Here is a 23,398-nt window from a genome sequence, read left to right as displayed (position 1 = left end):
ATCTACTTTTAGAAGTAGATGATTTTCAGATCTTAGATGCCTGCTGGAATGGTATTTGGCAAGTAGAGTTGAGAGAGCAGGACAGTCTGTGGGTCTGTAGATTATTTTGTGCACAGTAGTTAGTTGGGTGAATGAGAGATGGTGGGGGAGTTCCAGCCACCTTAATTGTTTCAGTGACTTACAATGGTGGGATGGGAATGTGGCCTTGGTGGCAAATTTTGCTATTCTGTTGTAACACATAGCAAGTTTGGATTTTGTAGAATTTCGGATATTAGTGAAGAGAGGGGCACCATAAAGGAGAGAGGGTAATAAAAAGGTAGTTGCAAGGGTTTGTCTAGTAGAGAGGCTAAAGTGTTGGCGCCTGTAGAGCATACCAAGCTTTTGGTGTGTTTTTTTGATGTTATTGTTTATGTGTAGGTCAAAGTTAAGGTTTTCATCTATAATAATGCCTAGTAATTTAGTGTGTGGGACAACTTCTATAGTGGTATTGTCTTGGGCTTGTATAGTGAAGAGTTTTTTATCAAATGGAGTGGTTTTCCTAGGAGTAAAAATTACTAGTTTAGTTTTTTTTGGATTTAGGGCAAGATGATTGTTAAGCATCCAAGATTCAGTAGATGTGAGGGCATTCTGGGTAATTTGCTTGAGTTCAGAGCGGGAATTTGAAGTTCATATTATTGTAGAGTCATCAGCATACTGGATTACTGAGCATTGTGGGAGAGTGGTGTGAAAGTTGTTAATAAAGATGCTAAATAAGAGAGGACCAAGTATAGAGCCTTGGGGTGCCACTGTGGATGTACTGAGGAAGGGAGAGTAAGACTGTTGCCATTTGGAGGATTGCTGCCTATTGGGGAGATAGCTGTTGTACCATTGTAGGGTAGGGGGAGAAATGTGGTGGGTGGATAGTTTAGAGAGTATGATAGTGTGGGAAATGGTATCAAAAGCTTTGGGGAGGTCAAGGAAAAGTGAAGCAATTATTTTACCAGAATCCAATGCCCGGTTAACTGTATCAAGGAAGGGTAGGAGGGCAGTAGTGGTGCTGTGTCCTTGTCTGAAACCATGCTGAGTGGGTGATAAAATTTGATTTTCATGCAGGTGGTTGAGGAGTTGGGCATGGATGCATTTTTCCAGTATTTTAGAGAGGGGTGAGAGAATTGCTATGGGTCGAAAGTTTGTGGTGTCTGTGTTGGTGCCATCTTTGTATAAGGGAAGAATTAATGCTTTTTTCCAGATGTCTGGGACAAGGGATTCTTTAATTGATCTGTTAATGAGTATGCTGATGGGATAAGCTATAGAGTTTTCTGCTAGCTGAAGGAAGTGTGGGGGTAGATTGTCAGGGGCCAGAGTACAGGGTTTTAGCTTAAGTAAAAGTGTTTTTATTGTGCTGGTGGGTATGGGGGAGAATATTTGGTTAGGGTTAAGGGTAGACTTGTTTTCTGGGATGGTTTGGTCATCAGCTGTCTTGGTGATGGTGCTGTTAACTTTAGGAAAGGTGGTGGTTAGGTTAGCTATGGTGTCAATGAAGTAGGAATTGAAGACGGTAGCAAGTTCAGTGGGAGTTTGTTGTGGGTCAGGGGATGGATTGCTTTGAGAGCCTGGTTGTAATAGTTGGCTGATGGAAGACCAGAAGTTTTGGGGATTATTTTTATGTTGGCTTTGTAGGTGGAAGTAGTGGTCTTTTTTATCAGTGGTTATTAGACGTTTTGCCTGGTTACGGAGTTGCTTGTAATGTAGTAGAGTTGAGGGGGTCTTTATCCCTTATGGACAATACTTCTTTGGTGGATTTTGAGAGCCAGCATTCATGGTTATGTTTTATTCGTTTTTGGCGGGTGGGTGCTTGCCTATTTAGGATGTCTAGAAATGTTGAGTTAAAAAATTCAACAGCCCCATTAAGTGGTAAGGATTTGAGAGGTTTCCAGTTTACTTTAGCTAAGGTTTCATTAAATATGGATGATTGGAACTTAGTAAAATTTCTGGTAGATTTGTATTGGTGTTGGCCTGTGGTTGGAGTAGTTTTGCGTATGATATGTGCTGGGTGGTGGTCACTAATGGTATTAGGTAGTATGCCTGCACTGATGACATTGAAAGGGTGGGATACTAATATCCAGTCTATTGTGGAGCCCCAGTTGTAATTTTTGTGAGGTCTAGTGATGTCTTCAATTAGTTGGGAGAAGTTGTAAAGATTTATGTTTTTTGAGGGGTTGTTGTAGCCTATATCTAGCCAGTCGATATTTACATCACCTAGAATGATGGTTTCATTATCTATATTTTGGGAAGTCCAGGCAAAGGGGAGTGGAGTGAGCGTAGCAAACGAAGCGGGTTCAGCCCCACAGGGAGAAGACCTGAAAAAATTATCAGTTTAAAGGTGAGTACTGAGCTTAAAATATCAGCATCTAACAAAAGCTTAATTGAAGAAGCTCTGGAATACTTGTAAGACTGCCAAACAACCTCGCCCTTTCTGCAGTCTCAAATTCATTGATGTCATCAAGGCCACTAAATACAGATAGTTTTCTGGCCAATTGCCTCCCCAAACTGACATCACCATGACTGTCCTAAAAACCCACCCATCCTGTGATGTCACAGCTCCCTGATCCTTCCCCTACCCATACAGAAAGTAAAGGCTAGAACAAGGAAACAGTACATGAGACAAGTCTCCTGTTGTGAGCTGAGAATCACAGCAGGCAACAGCTGAAATTACCCTTAGCACTTTGACAGCCAGGGAAGTTAGGTGTGAAGGAGGATGGACTATGAGTCAAAGTACTACAATTCAGGTTTCACAAAAAAATGTAGTTTAGCCATTCTAAAAAGAAGCAGTAGTAAAAAGCACTTTGAAATTCTGTTCTGTGGCATTTGCACTCTTTGTGTTTTAAGTAGTCATTCAATGGCATGAAATGTTACTTAAAACTGACTGAAAGACAGCAGTGTATGCATGTAGAATCAGTGCAGTGACAGGAGCTTTAGGAAAAAAGAGGCCTGCATGATGCAATTTTTTTTACAGACGAGCACTGCATTGTGGGATACCTATAGGTAGACTAAAGGGGTCTATATTAGATCATCGAAATGGCTGAATTTCGAATGATCTAATATTTAACCCAATATATCAAACGCTGAAAACAGCAAAGCTGCACAAAACCAAATTCTTTCCTAGGGAAAGAATTCAGTTGCTCGTTGTTGTGGCTTCGCTGTTTTCAGCGATGCGGTGGAAAGTTACGGGTTGGGTTAAGGTAAGTGTGTGATTGTGTGGACGTTTGGGTTAGGGTGCGGGTTGGGTAAGTGTGTGATTGTGACGGACGTTAGGGTTAGGGGCGGGTTAAGTGAGTTAGGGTTAGGGCGCGGGTGAGGTTGAGTGCAATAATGACAGAATTTGGGGTTAGGGGCGGGTTAAGTGAGTTAGCGTTAGGGCGCGGATGAGGTGAGTGTGCGATAAGTGTGAATTTGGGGTTAGGGGCGGGTTAAGTGAGTTAAAGTTTGGGCACGGGTGAGGTGAGTGTGCGATAGTGACAGACCTTAGGGTTAGGGTCTGGGTTAAGGTAGGTGGATAGATAAGTTCATAGGTTCATACTAGGCTATCTGCCCTAGGGCATTTATAAGCCTAGCCAGAATGTGTTTGGCTTCCGCCACCCATTTTAAATTTATTTTGCTATGCCCTTTTTCGAGGTTAGTATACTGTGCCTCTGTCTAACAGTGACACAGAAGTGATACCCGGGGTAAACCTACGATCTCTCATCCACTCATCAAGATTCCTCTTGAAGAGAGTCAATGAGGGACTCTGCCTAACCTGGACTGGGATTTTATTCCAGAGTGAAGGGAGCCTCTGGGTTATGAATCTGTTCCTCCAGCATGTCCTATTTATTTCAGTGCTGAGGTATGTGCAGTGTAGTGTAGGGTTAGCTGCAGCTTTTAAGTGTATGTGTGTGGATTGCTGCTTTTTCTTGTGCTTGTGGTGTGTGTGTGTTTCTTGGAACAGTGAATTTTTTCCCTGGGAAAAAATTCGCTGTTTTGAGGTTTTGATATTGTTAGGGTTCTGGTTTTGCAGTTCGACATTATGGCATTCGATAATGAGTTGTTTTGATTATCTGCTATAGACCCAGACTAAACAATCAGAATTACTTCAAGATGCCAGACCCCATGTGATCAGACTCAATTACGTATAAAAATATTTAAAAACCTGTAAATAGTCCCAGAGTGGTGTTAAAATATAGGAAACACCAAACCATGATGAAATAAACATGTTTTTGAGTCTGTGGGTGTGGTTCTCCTTTAAGGAAATATTTTCTACTAGAGGGCACCCTGGCTATTTTATAAATAACCTGATATATGAGGTCATTAATAAAAGGGAGAGAGTTGTCATTTTATCCCTATTTTACATTCCCACTGTGGTGATAATATTCTATTAACACAAAAAACAGACCTGTTAATAATAATGGAAGTTTAAATAGAAACAACAGCAAAGGTTATAGGAATGCCTTCATTACCATGTATAGTACTGACAGTAAATTTATAAGATGGGTTCTTCAAAAGAATTGGTCTATACTGAAGGAAGACAGACAGATTATACCAAAAATTATTGACAAACCGATTGAGGTTTACAAAACAGGTAAAAACTTAGAAAAATAGTCTGGATGATTTTTCAAAGGCAAGTAATAATAAGTAAAAGGACATATATAGGAAATGTGGAAGAAACTCATATTGCAAGCATACATATATTTAAGGATGATCAGTTTTCTGTTAATTCATATATATATTCAAAGTAGCAGGAAACTTTATTTGTTAATCCAAAGGTGTGGTTTATGTTGCTTCTGCCAAAGCTGTCAGGGTTCTACATAGACAAAACTGAAAGGAAATTGAAGTAAAGGGTGTATGAATACATATATGACATCAAGAAGAATAAAGAAACCTGTCCACTGTCAAAGCATGTGCAAGAATTCCCCAGACACCAGTTTAAGTTCAGTATACTTGAAAAAGTGACCCCAGGGGTGAAGGGGACCTTGGTCCCTATTATTTGAAAAGAGGGAGCTGTATTGGCTGCTCTCTTTTAAAGCTGGAAGTTTACCAGGTTTAAGTGACCAAACCTCAATTGCTTGTTTACTAAAACTAAAAGCATTACATAGATTAAAAAAGTTTTTTTGCATGTATATATATATATATATATATATCTACACACACACATGCACATATTTTTTCATATTTTTTATGTTTTTGGATGGGATAACGATGCATGTTGCAAATATGCTTTTAGAAAATGCATTTGTTGTAAGGTTGTGTTTTAAAGAACTTGGCCTTTTAAATTTAAGCCTCAAGATGGGCACAGCTGTCATGTGACTGTTTACTGTGTGTTTGAACTTTGTATACAAAACTTTGGCAAAGAAAATCTATTTTATCTGATGATGTTTTAAAATATTAGAACAAAAGCGCTAAGTCAGTTTCTTTTTGGAATAAAGCTGCTTGGATTTATCCTGCTATCTTGTGTTGGTTTACAAAAGAGCTGTGTTTGGATCCATTCTCCTGTTTTTTTGTTGGTTTTGTGGCCAGTTTTTATTTAAACGTATTTTAAGAGGAGAAGTACCAACATCCTGGAATAAAGCAGTGGTATCTTTAATACCCAAACAAGGAAAGATCCATCAGATCCAGCTTCATACAAGCCTATTTCAATATTTAACCATGATTATAAAGTGTTTATGTCTATAATGGGTAAAAGAATGGCAAATGTGATGCCAAAATTGATAGGTATGGATCAATGTCATTTTGTGGAGTGGAGGCAAAAGACGTTAACAGAACACTGATTATCCAGAAGGAAGTAGAAAGTAAGAAAATATCACTGTTGTTGGTGGATCTTGATGCAGAGAAAGTGTTTGATGGAGTAAGCTGGGACTTTATGAGCAGAGCAATGGAAGCATTTGCATTCCCTGATAAAATTATAATGTTGATTAGGAGGATATATGAGGGGTTGGAGGTGAAAATGAAAGTGGGCGAAGTATTCCCTGATAATCTCTGCTTGCGCAGAGGAACCAGGCATGGATGTCTTTGTTATTTGCATTATATTTAGAAACATTGGTGAAGAAAGTAAGGGACTTAGAAAGTCAAGGATATAATTGGTATGGTAGTCAAGTAAAGCTTGCTGTATTTGCAGATGACATTATTTTATACTTGACCGAACCAGAAAGGGACTTCACAGTGTTGTGGAACATATTGAGACAGTTTTAAATGTTTTTGAGCTACAAAATTAATAAAGCTACAACAAAGGCAATACCTGTAAACTGTGCATCCACATACAAACTGGTTCAGCAATATCCCTCACTACCTTCAATAGACTGTCTCTTACCCAATTCCCACAGCATTTCTAGTCTGTCCTGCCCCTAGGTAGCAGACTTTGGATCTCAAGTGACTTTACTATACTGCCCTTCCACCTTGTATTCTGGGTACATAAGGTGTCCAGCTTCCTTCTTACCATCATGTTGTCCATTTCCAAGCTGCTTTCTGAGAAAGTGGTTGTGTTAAGTTTTTTAAATAATCATTTGCCAGTAAAAGGGTCTAAAACAAAATATGCTGACATTATTTTAGAATATTTACAAGCTTTGCTTTGGGATAATTCAGTAGAGGTATGATTAGAATGTTCAGCAATGATATGTATGTTACAACAATGTGCCTCTTTTCAGCTCATCATGGATGTGCTTTAATAATTTTTTGTATGATGCCAGATATCTCTTTAGCAGTATGCTTTGTTCTTAGCTGATGACAGGAAGGTTTTTCTTACTAAGAACTTGAACTGGCACCACTTATGTATTTAAAGTTTTGAGTTTCAATGATGAAATGAGAAAGTGCGAGGCAGTTAGCAAAGAAAACAACAATCCTTCAGTTCATTGAAAATGTTAAATTCTGTGCATCAAGGCCACTGTTTTCTATTCTCCTGTAAAATTTTGGAAACTTGTAGCATTTTGATGGGTATCAGTAAAATGAGGGATATATGATTTAACATTTTAGAACAGATTATTCACTGAAAATAGCAATATTTCTCCTTTCTTATTACTTCTGCTACCTCCAGATTGTGTTTTTAAAGTTTGCTTTTATTCTGTTATGCGTTGTCGCCTCACAGCAAGAGGTTCTCTCATTCGATTCTCAGCTGGAATGCCTTCTGTGTGGAGTCTGCATGTCCTCCCCGTGGCATTCGAAAGACATGCGTGAATGGGCATGCCTTTGTTGAAGGTTGGGCGTCGGGCTGGCACCTCGGCACCGTAAAAAAATCTACTGCCAATCATTAGCGGACCGGAGTTCCGCTGTGGCGACCCCTAACTGGGAAAAGCTGAAAGAAGAACAACAACATGGGGACACGATAAAATTAAGTATTTAGGAGTATGGGTTAAAATGGTTCCAATGTGGCAACCAAGGATATGTAGGAAGAGACTAAACAAAAGATAATAAAAAACTAAAAAAATGGAAGCCTTGTTAATGAATATTGATAGTAAGATACAAGCAATTAAAATGATTTTAGTCCCTTTACTCTTGTACTCAGGTCAGATATATTTTTATCAACCAGAGGGGAAGCTGTGGATAGCAATTAATAAAGAGCTGAAGGATCTTGTCTGGGAGGGGAAAACAGCAAGAGTCAAGTGAGATAAACTTATTCTTCCAATAGAACAGGGTGGATTGGGATTACATGATTTGAAGGGGCATTTCAGAACAACGCAGTTCATCGGATCATAGGTGTTGACTAGACCAATGACACAAGGCCTTTTTAAGCCTAGTCATGCATTTCAAATTTCTGACTAGTTCTGATACCCTTGATAAGTGTAAGTGGGAGCTTGAGAGATGACACATTGACAAGCAGGGGGCCTGGGAGATGGACTTTCTACAGGTTGCCTGTGCCCATTACAGACATAAGTGCCAAACCAGGGATGAATTTCCTGTTCACCATCCAATTGTCCAAGTTACACTTGAATTGGGTTAAGGAGGACTGCTTCACATGGATGGGGAGCCTGTTCCAGAGATGGGGTAATCTCAGGGATACATACCTGTCTCTCCAGCAGGTCCTGTTTATATCACAGGAAGGTTTAAGTCTTTAGAATGGCAGTTTTGGTGCTGTTTGTTTTGTGGATATGCAGGAGGTCCATCAGAGTGGGGTGTGACAATGCCCTGTATGCCAGACATAGCTCTCCCCTCAACAAACCTGTGTGAGACAAAATACAGAGATAGGGCCTTGAGGCAGTCTGCATAAGATATTTTTTTTACCCATGGTATTCTTTTAATGAGGAACCTCTGTAGATGTTCTAATTGTTGGATATTCCTGATTTGGTAGCTATCAAAGGGAACATTGTACTCAATTATCTGCTGAATACAGTGGAACAATTACTTCCTTGGACCTAGATGCCATACCTGTGTTTATAAGTTCATAGGTGTGTACTAGGCTTATGGCCTTGGAGTCTTTACAAGCCTAGCCCATAATAGTGCCTTGGCACCATGCCGCTTGACATTAGTTGCTAGAGCCATTGGAGTGATCCCCAGGGTGAACTTTCTATTTCCCATCCACTCATCAAGATTTCTCTTGAAGAGGGACAGTGAGGTGCTCTGCTTGACGTGTATGGGAAGTCTATTCCATAGCATGGGCAGTCTCTAGGTTATGAACCTGTCCCTCCAGCATGTTCTGTTGATTGTGGTAATGAGGTTGAGGTCTCTGGAGCGTGTGGTGTGGAGGGATTGAGATTTCTTTAAATGTAGCATTTCTAACAGAGCTGGGTCAGCCATGGCTTTGTAAGTCAAGCAGAGACTGGCTCTTAGTAGACAATATGAGAAAGAGAATAGCTGGAGTTTTTTTGAGTCTTGCGTGTACAACATGTGTTTAAGACTTAGGATCCTCTTTGTGAGGTACTTTTGTGGCCTTTCCAGCTGTTGCATGTGCCTAGTAAGGTACATGCCAAATGGGGCATTATAATCTATGATTGGCCTAATGAGGGAAGAGTAGAAAGAGATAACCTCTTTCTTCCTGGATGCAAAACCCTTGGTAATGAGATGTGCCACATAGAAGGACTTTATGACCACAGTGGCAATGTGGTGGTCGAAGGAGAGGTTGCAATTCATGTAGATATTGCAGATTTGTCAAAACGGGGCTTCATTTTTCTATCCGGAATAACATCTATACAGTAAAAGGAAGATATAACTGTAAAAGTTCTCATGTTGTATATGTGGCGGTATGTTTTTCCTGTCCGTGTTTCTATGTGGGGAAAACGGACAGGAAACTGTGCCAACGCATATATGAACATGATTACGCTATAAAAAAGAACAAGGAAGAAAATGCCCTAGCTAAACACATTCAAGAGCATCCTGAGCATGGATTTGGCTTTATGGCTATTGATCATATAAATACCAGACATGGAAAAGGGAAGGATTCATTATTATTATTAGAAAGGAAGGAATTGCTTTGGCAATTGAGACTCAGAGCATTTGCTTCTCCAGGTCTCAATGGCATGTTGTCCATTTCATGCATTTTAAAGTTAAAGAGCCTGGAGAGGTAGTTAAATTCTACATGGGGATTTTAATGAGTTTATATTTATGCATGGTTACATGAAAAAACATTTTATATAAATTTTACATAAATGTTATATAATTTATATAAAAAAATTTTTTAGATGTTGAACCCCATCACACTTGGTAAATAGGAGAGTCACATATAGAAATGGAGCAGTGAATTTTATTGCAGTTTGGGAATTTGTATTTGCTGCATCAGGTTTTTAGTTAGAATATGTACATTTATAATTATAATGTTTATATTTGATTTCATTATAATATTAATATTATTATTATATTTTTTATCATTATCAGTTTTTATACATATTCTTTCATCCTTGTATTTTTAATTCCATTCATCTAATTTTGAAGTGGAGTTATATTATTGTATGAATACTTGAGTGTGATGATCATAGTGATGGAAAGAGGGTGTGCTATCCCTTTAAGTCAATTTGAGGAAGTGATGTCATTACTCAGAGTTTTTAAAGCCAAGAGGACTGTTGAAACTTGTTTTGGATACATTGTTTCTGAAGAAGTTAGTCTGTGGACTGACGAAAAGCTATAATTTTAAGGCTTAAATAAATCAGTTTTGCCAGAGTTTTTCCTGTTTTCCAGTTTTTAGCTTTCAGTTGTTCGCTCATTGGATTTATCTGCTTGTATAGCTGCTTACTTTGGGTGTACTCCAGCTGAGTTTGCTGTTGGATTTCCTTTGGGAATTTACAGGCCGTTGGTTTCCTTTGTGTGTTTCCTGAAGGAGAGGTTGCTGTCATCCTGTGTCCCTAGATCTCTTGTAACGCCTTCAGTGGACTCGCATCAATGTGGTAATTAGTGGGAACTGAGTTTTGACAATGCATTTTTTGGCATTAAGCTTAAGGCAAAGGTTTTGACACCAGTCATTGGTCTCAGTGAGGCCTTTTTGTAGGATGTCTACATCACCTGGGGAGTTATGTGTTTTGTGGTTTGTGCTGTGTTGTGGTGGTCGAGTGCATTTCTGCCTTGGAGGTCTCTGCTGTTTGGGTAGATTTTTATTGGGAGCCTTCGCGAAGTTGGGTGTGTGGTTTGTGGTTTTATGTGAGAGCTGTGATGGTGGATGTTCTGGAGGGCTCTGTGTTGTATGTGGTGTGGTGCAGGTGTTGACCTTCTCCTCTTGACCAGCTATTCTGGTCTTGGTTTGAGAGTACATGGCTTCCAATTTGGATATACAAGTGCATCTCTCACAAGTCTGAGTGTTGGGAGGTAAGAGGAGTTCCGCAACGTAGCATGATTTCCTCACTACTGTAGACACGTGGTGGTCAAAGGCTAGATTACTGTCTAGGTGTGTCCCTTAGTCCTTGCCTACTGAGTCAGCTCTAAGGTGTGTATTATCAATATGATAGTTACCAGGGGTAAGTGACTTCCCAAAATTTATTATTATGCATTTCTTGGCATTTAGTCCATGGCTCTGATACCAGTTGTTTGTCTTTCAGCCCTTCCTGGAGAACATTTGTGCCAGTTAAGGCTCTTATACATAGCACAACCAAAAAAACTATAATTCAAAGTGTAAAGAGATGATGATGAAACAGAAAGGAAGCTGAAGAAACAAAGAGAGACTGGGATTTTGGATGTAGACCTATAAGGAGAATAACAATAATCATGCAGAATATTACACTCATAAAGTAGCAGAAAGTATACTAAGAACTAAGCCAGTATGGGAATGGAGAAAGGAGATTCTGTCGATAGGGATGACTGCAGTTAGGGATACAGATAGTAGGCAAGAAGGGGCTGGAATTGGCAAAGGAACCAAGGTATTGGGAGGAAATAACTAGAGAGGGAAAGGTAATGGAATGGGAAGAAGCCAAGAACATGTTTGGACTGCAGGTTAGAGATTCCCTTCCCTATCAAGGGATTGATATTAGAATATAGGCAAAGAGAAGGAAATACAGGTGCCCTAAATGAAAGACCAGCACTGGTAGAGTTTTTAGTACAATCTAGAACAGAAGTTGTTAAGAAAGGAATAATCAGTAGAGCATATAAAATATTGCATGATAACTATAAGAATCAATCAGAAGAGGTTAGAAAGGATTAGGTAGAGAGATTAGATAAACAATTCACAAAGAAACAGGTGATATATGTATGTCACCTAAATATGCAAGAAAGTCTAGAAGACCTAGAATCTTTGCTTGGAAGTTTTTACATAGGAATTTTATACCCCAAGTAGACTGCAAATAATTTTTCCTCAGGTAGATCCAAATGTTGGAGGTGTGATGGGGAAGAAAGAGGTAACCGGGAACATATTTTCTGAGAGTGTAACGAGTTGGCAGACTTTAAAGATTCCCTGCAGACTGCTCTGTCAGAGATGCTGGGTGAGCAAATTGGTGTAACTAAGAAAATTATTTTTTTGAACTGTGACAGAATCTGAATTGCCTAGAACACAGTAAGGCCTTTCTGAGTCTAATTATGATGGCTGACATAAAACAGATACTAGAAAATGTAAATCAAAGTCTAAACCAACTTTAGTAGAAGTAACGAAGATAGTAACAGAGATAAAAACAACTGGAACTGAGATCTTTAGAAAAGGGTAGGAGCAAATTACACAGGAAAAACGAGAAGTGTGGGATCAATACATGCAGATGAGAAACAAGGTTTAAAAGAAGGCAGGACTGAATAAGGTATTGACTAACAATGACTGGGATGTATTACAAGTGATGAGTAATGTTTGCTGCTACAGTGGTGTTGGCATGGTTTGGAATGTATAATGCTTGCAACTGCGATTGTTTCGCTATGGTTTATTTTCATTTATATAAATGTAAGCTTGTCATACATGATAGTTTAATAAAGTTGTTTCTTGTTTTTTTTTTTTTTTTTTTTTTAAAGGAACTTGAACAAAGCTCCATAATAAGATGGTTGGAGTGCAAAAAGCTCCAGAGGTTTTTTTTTTTTTTTGTATTTTTTGCTGTTGGAGTGCTCCTTCTGCAGGCCAGTTGAAATTGTTAGTTGGCCATCAGTCCTTTAAGACTGGGAAGATAAGTCTTCTATTGGGGAAAACCTTCCAATAATTTTATTTTTCTGAGGGAATGTCTTTCTGATTTAAATATGTTTTTGCTAGGAAACATATTGTTTTTGGACTGTCATTGCATTTGTGAGCGAGTACATGTAAATGCTTATGTGAATATTTTGTGAGGTAAGTTTTCTTTTTTAACAGAATTCTTACCTAAATTTTGTATATTTGTGCTTTGGGCACAAAATACTGTGTTTGTGGGAGACTGTCAGTGGTTTACTTATGTCAGATCAACTTAATGTTCATTTTGAATCACTGCTGCAGTAGCCTTATCTAATCAAGTTTTATCCTGCATAGGGTACAACCCGTATAGCTACGTTTTATATCCTGCGTAGGATACAACAGCTGGCCAACTCCAAAAGTTTCAACTTCCATGCACCCAAACAGTTATTCAGTTTGAGTTGAGCTGAAGCAAAGCAGTAATTTGAGCACCAAGCCTTCCGGAGCTTTTCTGCCACCAAAGATGCTCTTATTGCGGGCTTTTATGCATCAGCGGTCAGCTGATACTTTCCATTATTGGAGAGATTAGTACTCTTCAGGAAGGCAAAACCATCCTCTCTTACTTGTCTGAAAGAAACTAATCTTTTTCTATGGAAATATAAATTTTAAGTTAGAAAAAGTGTTTTTATTGACTGTGATGTGACTTACGTAACTTTTAAACAGGAGAGTTACTTTTAGTTTTGTGAGGAAAAAGTTATTAAAACTAATTTAAAATGCTTTTTCTGAAGTAAGAGTTGGAATATTTTACTTCTGGGTATCTAAAGTGCTTTATACTGTATTTTTGGCGTAAAATGTGACTTTTTTTTTTTATTACTTACCTGTTTTACCAACTAAAAGTGCCTGGGAATCTGGCAACTTTTTTTAGCTTAACCATAGAACAACCGTTTCTTGATTTTTCCTCCTTCCTGCCACAAAAAAAAAATTCATAAAAAGTCTTTGTCACCACAGCAGGCTAATAAAATGACTGTGCCGCAGATGGATGACACTGCTGTGGCCATTACAGGTTTCTCAGACTATTTATCTTTTTTCTTGGCTCTCTGAAATGTAGTCCCTACTACGAACATGGACTAGACGTTGTTAGTGCCCATGGCTGGAAAGGAAGAACCACTCTTGTCAGTCCTGGGAGAAGAGTCAGAGAATACCTCTCTGCCTAGCCAAACCATTACATCTATCTGCCTGTCCCTAAGGGTCACCGTCTCCAGAAATTCCTGTCAAAAATAAGCAAAAACTTAGACATTTATCTTCTCTTATCTCAGTCTGCTTGGACAGGAGTGATTCACTCTTGTTGGTCCTGGGAGAAGGTGTCGTTCATCTTGTGTATTCAAATAAGACAGTGAGGCTGGGTTTTTGTTTAAGTAGTTTATTCCATACCGACATATCAGGATGGATGACTGCAACATTAAACTTAAATGAAATATCTAACCGACTGACTACTACACACATACATGCTTTCACTCTGACTGCTCACTCAAAATGGCATTCTTGCTTGCACATGCTCAGTACTTATATGCACGTACCCACAGACTGGAATAGCTCTTCAAGGTACACACACACTCTGATCTACATCCTCTCTCTTTTAGTATTCTGTTCCGCAATGAAAAAAATGACAATTGGATGAGCATGCAAATTGTACAATTATATACAAACAGTAACAATTATGTCCAGGTTGCCATGTATTTAGGACTAGGTCTTGAGATACAACCTGACCTTGTAAAATAATAATTTGAACTGGGTTTAGCAACAGGGACAGTCACTGGGGAATGTTCTTCTGCAGAGTTTTCAGGGATAGTTTCAGGAACAGGAACAGATGATGAAATGTTCTCTGGAACAGGAACATCAGACAAATCACTCTGAGAATTAGAGTCTCTATTACAGGCAAGATGCTGTAACATTGGCTCAGACACCAGTAATAAATGTTTCCAATTCTGCCTGAATTCCATGCATGGATGGGAGCAGGTTTATATATTGGAAAGCAGTTTTAAAAAATATATTGTCACAATATTGCGTTTTATTGACAATATTTTTTGTTATGGAAAGGAACATGTAATGAATTAGATGACTTTATAAGTTATATTAATAATGTTTGTTCCTATTTAAAGTTTACATATGAAAGTAGTTATAAAAAATATGTTTTAGATATTGTGATTTATAAAGAAGAAGCCAGATTACTGACTAAAATGTACAAGAAAGAAGTAAAAAGTAATATGTATCTACATTACTCCAGCATGCACCCCAAGAGAACTAAGTTGAACATAGTTAAAGGTCAGTTAAAGAGAATAAGTAATCTGATTAAAAAAGATAGTGATTTTATAGAAGAGGCTAAACATTTATTTATAAAAATGGAAAAGAGGGGATATCCGAAACAACAAGTAAAAAGACTTTATGAAGAACAGTTAAATGAAAGGAAGAGTGGACCAGTAACCAAAAGAAAAAATACATCTTATAAATACAAGATGGCAATGGCTATTCATAACAGCACTGATTCAAATGCGATTAAGAATATTATTAGTAGAAATTGGATGCTGTTTAGAATCAATGAGGAGTTACTTAACAAAAAGGAGAGAAACCTAGTTTTATACAAAAAAGAGCTAAACATTTTAAAAATTATTTTCAGTCTAAATTAAATCCTATTCAAGTACAAGAAAAGATATGTGGGATGATTAAATGTTTTAATTGCAACATGTGCAACTATTTATATAGTGAGAGAAATTTAATAGAAATGGGAAACACAAAAGTTAAAATACCTGGAACTTTAAATTGCAAAGTTTTTAATGTAATTTATTTGATTGTATGCTTAGAATGTAGTTCTTTTTATGTCGGAAGGACAATGCGTGAATTGTATAAGTGGATTTATGAACATAAATACGCAATACAGATAGGAGATGAAAGGAATGCAATGAATAGACATTATAAAAGCAAAAAGTGTAAAATAAATTTTAAGTTCTTGGTTTTAGAAAAATTAGTTAATACTGACACTGTGAATATTGAGGACGAACTTGGTTGGTTAGAGTATTGTTGGCAAGCTAAATTGAATGCATGTTTCCTGCCAGGGTAAATAATAGAGAGGAATTTATAAGTTATTTAAAAAAGAGGGGATTAAAACACTAATAGTTTTTACATATTTAAAAAAGAGGGGATTAAAACACTAACAGTTTTTACATGTAAAATGAAGGAGTTCTAATATTAAACAGTTAGGATTTAAGTGTAACAAAAAGTTTTTAAAATTAGGATGTGATGATCAATTGATGTTTCTTGTTTTTAAATGTGTAGATGTGTCATGTGATTAGATATGTCATGCGATTGTTTATGTATAAAAGTGCACAGTATTTTTATATGGTTGTCTGAAGAAGTCTCTGTTTGGAAAATAAGTGGAGAGATGAAAGCGCTTACAATTGGAGCTATTAAAGTATTGATTTTCCTGAGCTGTTGCTTCCTTGTTTTCATTTTGGTTGAAGTTTTTTGGAGTATAAGCTGCTTTGTGTTTGGTTTAATCAATGTTTTACTTTGATAGGATGGCTGTGTCATGTATTTTATATAAAAGAGCTGAGTGTTTAATTGTTTTTATTCATTGCACTGAAGAAGGGTTGTTCTAACCTGAAAGCGTTGTGTGCTTTTACTTTTGTGATTCAGTTGTATATTAAATTTGCTTCCTGACTTCGCTGGTTTGGCTTTTTTCCTTTTGGATTTTGCTGTTCTTGCTGTTAACCAGTGTTTGCTTGATCCTACCTTTCTTTCTTCTGGTTTTTGCTACAGGTTTGGAAAGAATCGAGAGTTGGGAAGTGTTACTTTTTAATGTGACACAGCCATTAGTTTTGTTGGTTCCATAGACACAGTTGGTTATGATTGAAGCATCACATCGGACTTTGAATGACATTTTAATTATGCATTCTTAACCTACTGCTACTGAATATGACTTCACAAATTGTAGGTAATTCCAGTAAGGACACTACAGATTTTACTCAATAATTGGCCATATTAGAAAAGAAAGCACAGGCACTGAAACGCCTGCAATGGCAAAGGATGAGTTTCCAGGCTTACCTGGAACTCGGTATAACCCCTAGAGTGATAAGGATTTTAAAAATGCCTACATACGGCAATTTGTATCTGTCTCTTTTTAAGAAAATGGCAAGAACTTATTTTGAAATTGAGCATGGATTACATGAGACTCATGCATGACTTTTTTATGAAATCGAGAAGGAACTGCATAAGAATATTTTAATCTAGAGAGTACTATTTCCTCAATGTCATGCTTTAAAGACTTTATTCATGTTTATACTAGAATGTTAGAATGCTTAAGTGAATACAATAAATGCCTTGAGCATACAAAGAGACATAAGTTACACCGTGATAATCATGATTTCCAAAATGGTTATATTTTTTCATGGCCTAAAGTAAGTAAAGAGGATGTGGTTAAAACATCTAATACTTGCCCGAGAAACTCTATTTATGACTTAAATACATTTGAGGCTCCTGAAGCAATAAGGCAAGTCTCAGTCAGGCAAAATATTGAACTTCCCATTCCTCTTACTGAAAATACGGCTTCAACCGATCAAAGAGATGAAGAGGTGGATAGAGACGTTCCTACTGGTTTTAAACCTCCAGTACGTAGTGAGGTTTTTCAGCAACCTCTCCCTTTATTGAAACTACAGTTACAGGAGAAAATAGAGGTCAGGAAAAGAATGGCGTCGAGAGGGAGACCAAAAGGGAGAGGAGAAGTAATCAGAAGGGATTACAATGGTCCAGAGACCCAGAGTCGATCAAACAACAGGAGATGAGCAATGAACGGGTGGTTATTAATTTATCTACACTGGCTTTGACTGATTCTGATATTTCTTTACTATCAAATTAATCTCTTGCATTCTTCCCACCAATATTCAGGATAATTCTGAAGGACTCCAAAGATCATTGTGGTGACTCCCTTCTGACCTAGGCAGTAGTCTTCTCCCTTCTTTATGAAATGGCCAGGGGCAAGTGCTACAAGCTTCCTCACAGGCTGGACTTAGACAAGTCAAGAGGTGTTTGATACATTCCAGCCCAAAAAAAAAATGCTACTCGCTGCTTGAATGGTTCAGTCTTAATACCTTTCAGGCACCTATTTTCTGAGGATATGCAGCAAGTATTAAAGCAGACGAGCAAACCTGCTACTGGAAAATTATTATTAAATGGAAAATATTTTTGAGATGTTACCAAGACAGGAGCCAGTGCACTTTCAATTCTAGTGTTTCTTTGGTTCTACCTTACTTGTATGAGTTACTATCCTCTGGCCTGTCTTGCTCTTCCATCAAGTTTGACTATTCAACCACTGCAGCTTGTGTGCTCGTGATGATCACACTGTTTAAGTGCAATCTGTTTTGAAAATATTTTTGAAATGGGTGCTTCATAACAAGCCACCTAAAAAAACAGGTGTCTTCTCCTTGGAATCTTACAATTTTGTGTTGGAAAAACTAACTCTTCTGCCATTTGAACCAGCTCATTAGGCTTTCATGACGTTCTTAACTAGGAATACAGTGTTACTGATTCCTCTATAAGAGGAATACCTGAGTTGCAAGCTCTTATGGTTGGTCAACTTTATCTCATTTTCCCCAAAGATAGTCTTCCCTTGAGTACTAATCCTTCGTTTATGCATAAAGTGATATCTGAGTTTATTTTGAGTTAAGCTATCAAATTCCCTGGCTTCTTTTCAGAACCTAAAAATGAAAGAGAAGGGATACTCTATTACTTGGATGTCCACAGACAACTCGGGTACTATCTTGTCAGGGCAGAATTTTTAAGGAACTCAGGTCGGTTGCTCATTTCTTGCGAAAGTAAGAAAAAAAAAGGAAAAATGTGTCAAAACAGACTGTTTCCAAAATAACTGTCTGATGCTATTATCTTCTTTTTTACCCACCGTGAGACAATTACAGGCAGGGTAAAGACTTATTGTACTATGGCTTTGGTTTCATCTGTGGCTTTTTGGAAAGGGTCAGATTCTAGAAGTATTACACAGTACTATAAGTGATGGAGTTATTCCAGGTCTCTGTTTTTTTGAAATCTTCCTTTGTCCAGAAGAAGAAGAAAAAGGTTGTTACTTAGTCTTTGGGTGTTCTGGGTGTTAGTGCAGTCCCTGTTGCAACTCAGCCACAAATGAGTGACTCTGCTGTGGCTGCTTGTTGTTCACCAAACCACTCATCTTTTTCCACGGTCCTCTTGGTATAGCACATATAGCCATGTCCTCTGTGGCTGTAGAGATTCCATTGGCAAACAAGGGAGAGTCACTCTTGTTGGTCTCAGGGAATGGAATGGTGAAGTTTCTTCATTTAACCATGATAGGGAGCCTGTTGCTGGGACTTGTCTGTGGAGAGTAGGTCCTTTTTCAATGAGTTGCCCAAGAAAGAGGAACATAGTGAGATAAATATCCAGGCTCTTATTATTTCTATGGACAGATAGAATTTACTGAGATTTGCTAAGGAACTTAATGGTGCTTTTCCCTTGCATTCTTTTCCCTCTCTTTCTGACACTGGTGTTCAGAAGAGCAGGCATTATGGTGTGTGTGTGTGTGTGTGCGTGCGCGCGCGTGTGCTTGTGCTTGTCTCTCTCTCTCTCTCAGGAATTTATTCACAATCTGGACATTCTTTTTCCTAGGAAATTATGGTTTCAGAGTTCCATACTGAAGATGTATTCTGTTTCAGAAACTTTATCTAAGATGAAGAAATTTTTTCATTGGGGGCAGAATGAAATTCCTATAGCACAGAAAATGTATTATGATTTATTACAGTTGGAAATTGCAGATACCATAGTTATTCCTTTTGTTTTGCTTGCTTTAGAGAAAGTTGTATTTTATTTATTTATTTATTTTATTTTGCATTTGTTGACCGGGCTAGTCTGGCTGGTTACATGTCCATTTTCATCAGAGGCCCAAGGAGAAAAGCTCCACTATATACTAGTAAATAAAACAGCACAGTAAGAGACTAAAATGTAAGTAACTACAGAACTATTCCAGGAATTTAACAGAACAGTAGCAATTTAACAGAAAAAAAATACAACGAGGATCCCTAATCCCATACACTTTACAGTAGCAGGAATTGTAATGAAAAAAAAATAAACAGACACTAGAGTCTATACAATATTTACAATATTAACAGATATAATAAACATTTTGTGCCAGAGCAAATAGTTTTAAGACCCAGACTTGTACAGTAGGAATCAAAATACAAGGTTTAAATAGAAGGTGAGATAACAGGTTGCAGTACTTTTTCTCACAGCTTTTAGCTTACCTGGTAGTCATCCTCCTGCTCCAAGGAAGTATGTCAGATATATTGGGAATTCAGTCCCATAACCATTTGTTGTCAAATCATAAAGCTGAAACAGCTGTGATTTCTTTATCTAAAATTGCTTCTGAAAATAATTTACAATTCCTTCTGACAAGAATGTGAAGTCAGTGAAAGAGTAAGAGTAAATTACATAGAAAAAAATGAAAATTGTGAAAACAATACATGAAGAAAAATGTTTTGTAGGAGGAATGAGGTTTAGGAGAAGGCAGGAATTGAGCAATTTATTTTATGTTGTTTTTGATTGTATGGTATAGAGTAATATATGTGATGTATAATGTTTGTGAATGTGAACTTGTTAATATAGTTGGATTACTTTTATGTACATGTAAGTTTGCCTGTGTGTCACAAGTGATAATTCAATAAAGGTATTTAAAAAAGAAAGGGAAAGCATTGGTTTCTAGACCATTAGACAAGACGTGGAAAACTTTGAGATTACTATGGTATTAAAATGTAGTACTGGTATGAATTAAGGTAAAAATATTCTTCTCGGTAATTGAAATGTTTAAACAGTGATGGGGCATGCAAGGATTTATTGGGTCATGAACCCTGCTTCATCTACATGAGACATTTGAACCTCAAAGAAAGCTTAGAATTAAACAATAATGCTGCACAGTTCATCAACACTAAAAATAAGACTGCTATGTAGAAATGAGGGGCATGCACGCAATGCACTTATATTTTGTTGGACAAAAGATTAAACTCAAAACTATTAAGGAAGTATTTACTCTTAAAGCCAATATGATTATAACACTTGCGGCATGGTGTATTTAGCTTTTTGTGATTTTTGCCACTCCTATTATGTGGGTAAAACAGAGTGTGCTCCTAAAAAGAGAATTTATGAGTACTACTGTGACATAAATAATCGAATACTAATAATGCTCTGTACAAATGCAAATTGGTTTGCCACGACAGCCACATTTTTTTTCTTTATGTTAAAAAGGTTCTGGTCAATCCTATGGTTGGCCCCTGGGAATTAAGACTAGAATACAGAGAGGTTATGTGGTAAATTAGATTGGATGCTAACACCCCACCAGGTTTGAATAATTACATTTCTATCAGTAGTGTTCTTAAATTGCATTCTGCAAAGCTGTAAGTTTTTATGATAGTATGTGGTCTTCTAACTCATCACTCTGCGAACATTTTTATTTGCATTTATTATACAGTTCATTTAAATTTTTTTATATTTTATTTATCTATTCCTGTTTCACATGGACATTAATACTAAATATTTTTTAACTGGTATTTAACAATGTTTTTTACATTTTTTAGCATAAGATCTGTTATACATATATATTGGTTCATAAACATGTATTTTGTAAAATTTTTTTTTCATTTGTGGGATTGTGCCATTTGATTAAAAAATTACTTATTTAGTGAATGTGCATTTAAGTTTGAAAGTTAGTTTTGATGCAGTCTGTTTTATTTGGGATGAAAGTGCTCACCTACACTTTCAATAAAGTTTCTCTATTTTTCACGTCTGTTTTTTGCTGCAGCACAGCTGAATTATATTCCAAGATTAGGAGGTGCAGTGTGTTCCTCACTGTCTTCAGGTTTTTGGTAAAGTTTCATTATAGCTAATTGCATTATTCTCAGGTGCATGAACATTTAGGCATTCTGTTAATAGATAAAATAAATAAATATAAATCACTGAAAACAAAATTTAGGAGGTTAACATTTTACCCCTAAGAGTCGACCCAGTAGTTAGGGACTTGAGGACACACGTAGACAGTAATTTAGCCTTTGACCATTATGTGTCTGTGGTAGTGAGGAAATTATTCTCTGTTGTGCAACTTATAAACAAATGTATGATATATAGGTTCATGGAGGTTATTGTTGCAATATATTCAGCATTCATCAGATATATCATCGTGTACAATGTTCCCTTTGGTATGCACCTAAGCAGAGGCACATCCATCAATTGAAATTTTCACAGAGGTTCCTCACTAAAAGAATATAGGGAGTAAATAACATGCCCTGTGCAGACCATCTCAAAGCCCTATTCCTGTATTCTGTGATAGACCTTTTAAATATTCGCAAAACAAACAGCACCAGAAATATTTGTTCAAAAGACTTAAACCTTACCTGTGATATAAATAGGACCTGCTAGAGAGACAGGCATATGTCCCAGAGACTACCTCTTTTCTATAACATGCTCCCCATCCAATTGAAACAAAGTTTTTCCATAACCCAATTTAAGTGCAATGTGGACAAGTGGATGGTGAACAGGAACTTCATCCCTGGTTTGGCACCTGTGTCTCTAATGGACACAGGAACCCTGTAAATGATTCATCTCTCAAGCCCCTCCTAATACATATAAAGGGTAACAGAGCTTGTCAGAAACTTGGTATGCATGGCTAGGCTTAAAAAGGCCCAAGTGGTTATCAGCCTAGTAAACACCTATGAACCTACTAAAACAAAAACATGCCAAGTAAAAATACTGTTTATTTAAGATAAGGGGAATTTTTATAAGCGTGTTATCTAGGTTCTAAACAAACAAAAAAAAATGATGTTACTTTCACATCTTTTTATATACAGATGAGGTGACAGTATAAAATTAGTAACATGTGAGTGAACAATGAGAGAATTAGAAAACTGTTCCCTTGCAATGTTTTTTAGGCTGTAAAGGTAGCCAGGTATTTCTCAAAACCTGTCTGTAAGATGATTGCACCATCAGAAATGTGCTTTATCAGCAGCACTCAACTCAAAAAGAAAGGTCATGTTTGTCCATGTAAAGGTGTGTATGTAAATAGTTGTATTTAGATGTGTATTAAATAATTATATATCTATTTCTGCTTGTAATGTTATACTTTTCTTTCCTATTTGTAACCAGGTGGAAATCCATCGTTGATCATTTGTTAACTCATGAAAAGACAATGTTCAAAGATTTAATGAGTAAGTATGAGTCTCTTAAAAGCAAAGCAATATATGTCAAATCACACAGAAATTAATCTGTGTAGAGATTAATTGACTTTTGCCTGATTATTCAAACATACACATACGTGTACACATAACACCATATCACATAACTTTAGGTGCTGAGTAGGTCATTAGTCGGAACCAACTTCCTTAGCTGGCCTCAGGAAGTGTTACTTGTAAAATGTCAGCAGACATCTCATTTTAAGGAATAAGAGACTGGGCTTATAACAGGTGAAAAGGAGGAGGTGTGGAGCTGGAGCAGGCACAGTACTAGAAAACTAACAGAAGGACATCAAAGGTGCTGTGGGCAGGAAATGCAAGCATGGTGTAAGTTGAGTGGGCATTGGTAGAAGAAATCCAAAAGTGGCAGTGATTTTTAATGCAAGGAGGGAGGTAAGGACAGATCTGGTTAGGCTGAGCAAAGATGACAGGGAGATCACAGAAGACTGGCAAAAAAGCTAAGGTACAGACTAAAGGAAAGCCGAGGGAAGCTAGCAGGGCAGAGTAAGGAGAGTAGTGAGTGGACAGATGCCAGAATTGAGATGAAGAAGGTGGAGAAGGAACTACTGCTGTTAGGGAGTATAAAATGCAAGGACCAGATTGTCTACCTTACAGAGTTTTTAGAAATCTGGCCATTACA

At 37.3% G+C, this 23,398-nt stretch overlaps 1 protein-coding gene across 1 annotated transcript in view; it reads left to right on the top strand.

Annotated features, from left to right (window-relative positions):
* The window catches only part of DOP1B (DOP1 leucine zipper like protein B), a 2,336,114-nt gene that overhangs the window by 1,876,773 nt on the left and 435,943 nt on the right, over positions 1–23,398 (top strand). Inside the window, exon 31 of the mRNA XM_044071549.1 lies at positions 22,673–22,734. Coding sequence (XP_043927484.1) covers positions 22,673–22,734 — 62 coding nt within the window. The remainder of the gene's footprint in view (positions 1–22,672; positions 22,735–23,398) is intronic.

Source organism: Protopterus annectens, chromosome 5.part0 (assembly GCF_019279795.1).
Source record: "Protopterus annectens isolate FY-2018-M chromosome 5.part0, PAN1.0, whole genome shotgun sequence".
Classification (NCBI taxonomy): Eukaryota; Metazoa; Chordata; order Ceratodontiformes; family Protopteridae; genus Protopterus; species Protopterus annectens.
Note: the sequence above shows the minus strand (reverse complement) of the source record. Positions and strands in the feature narration are given on the sequence as shown.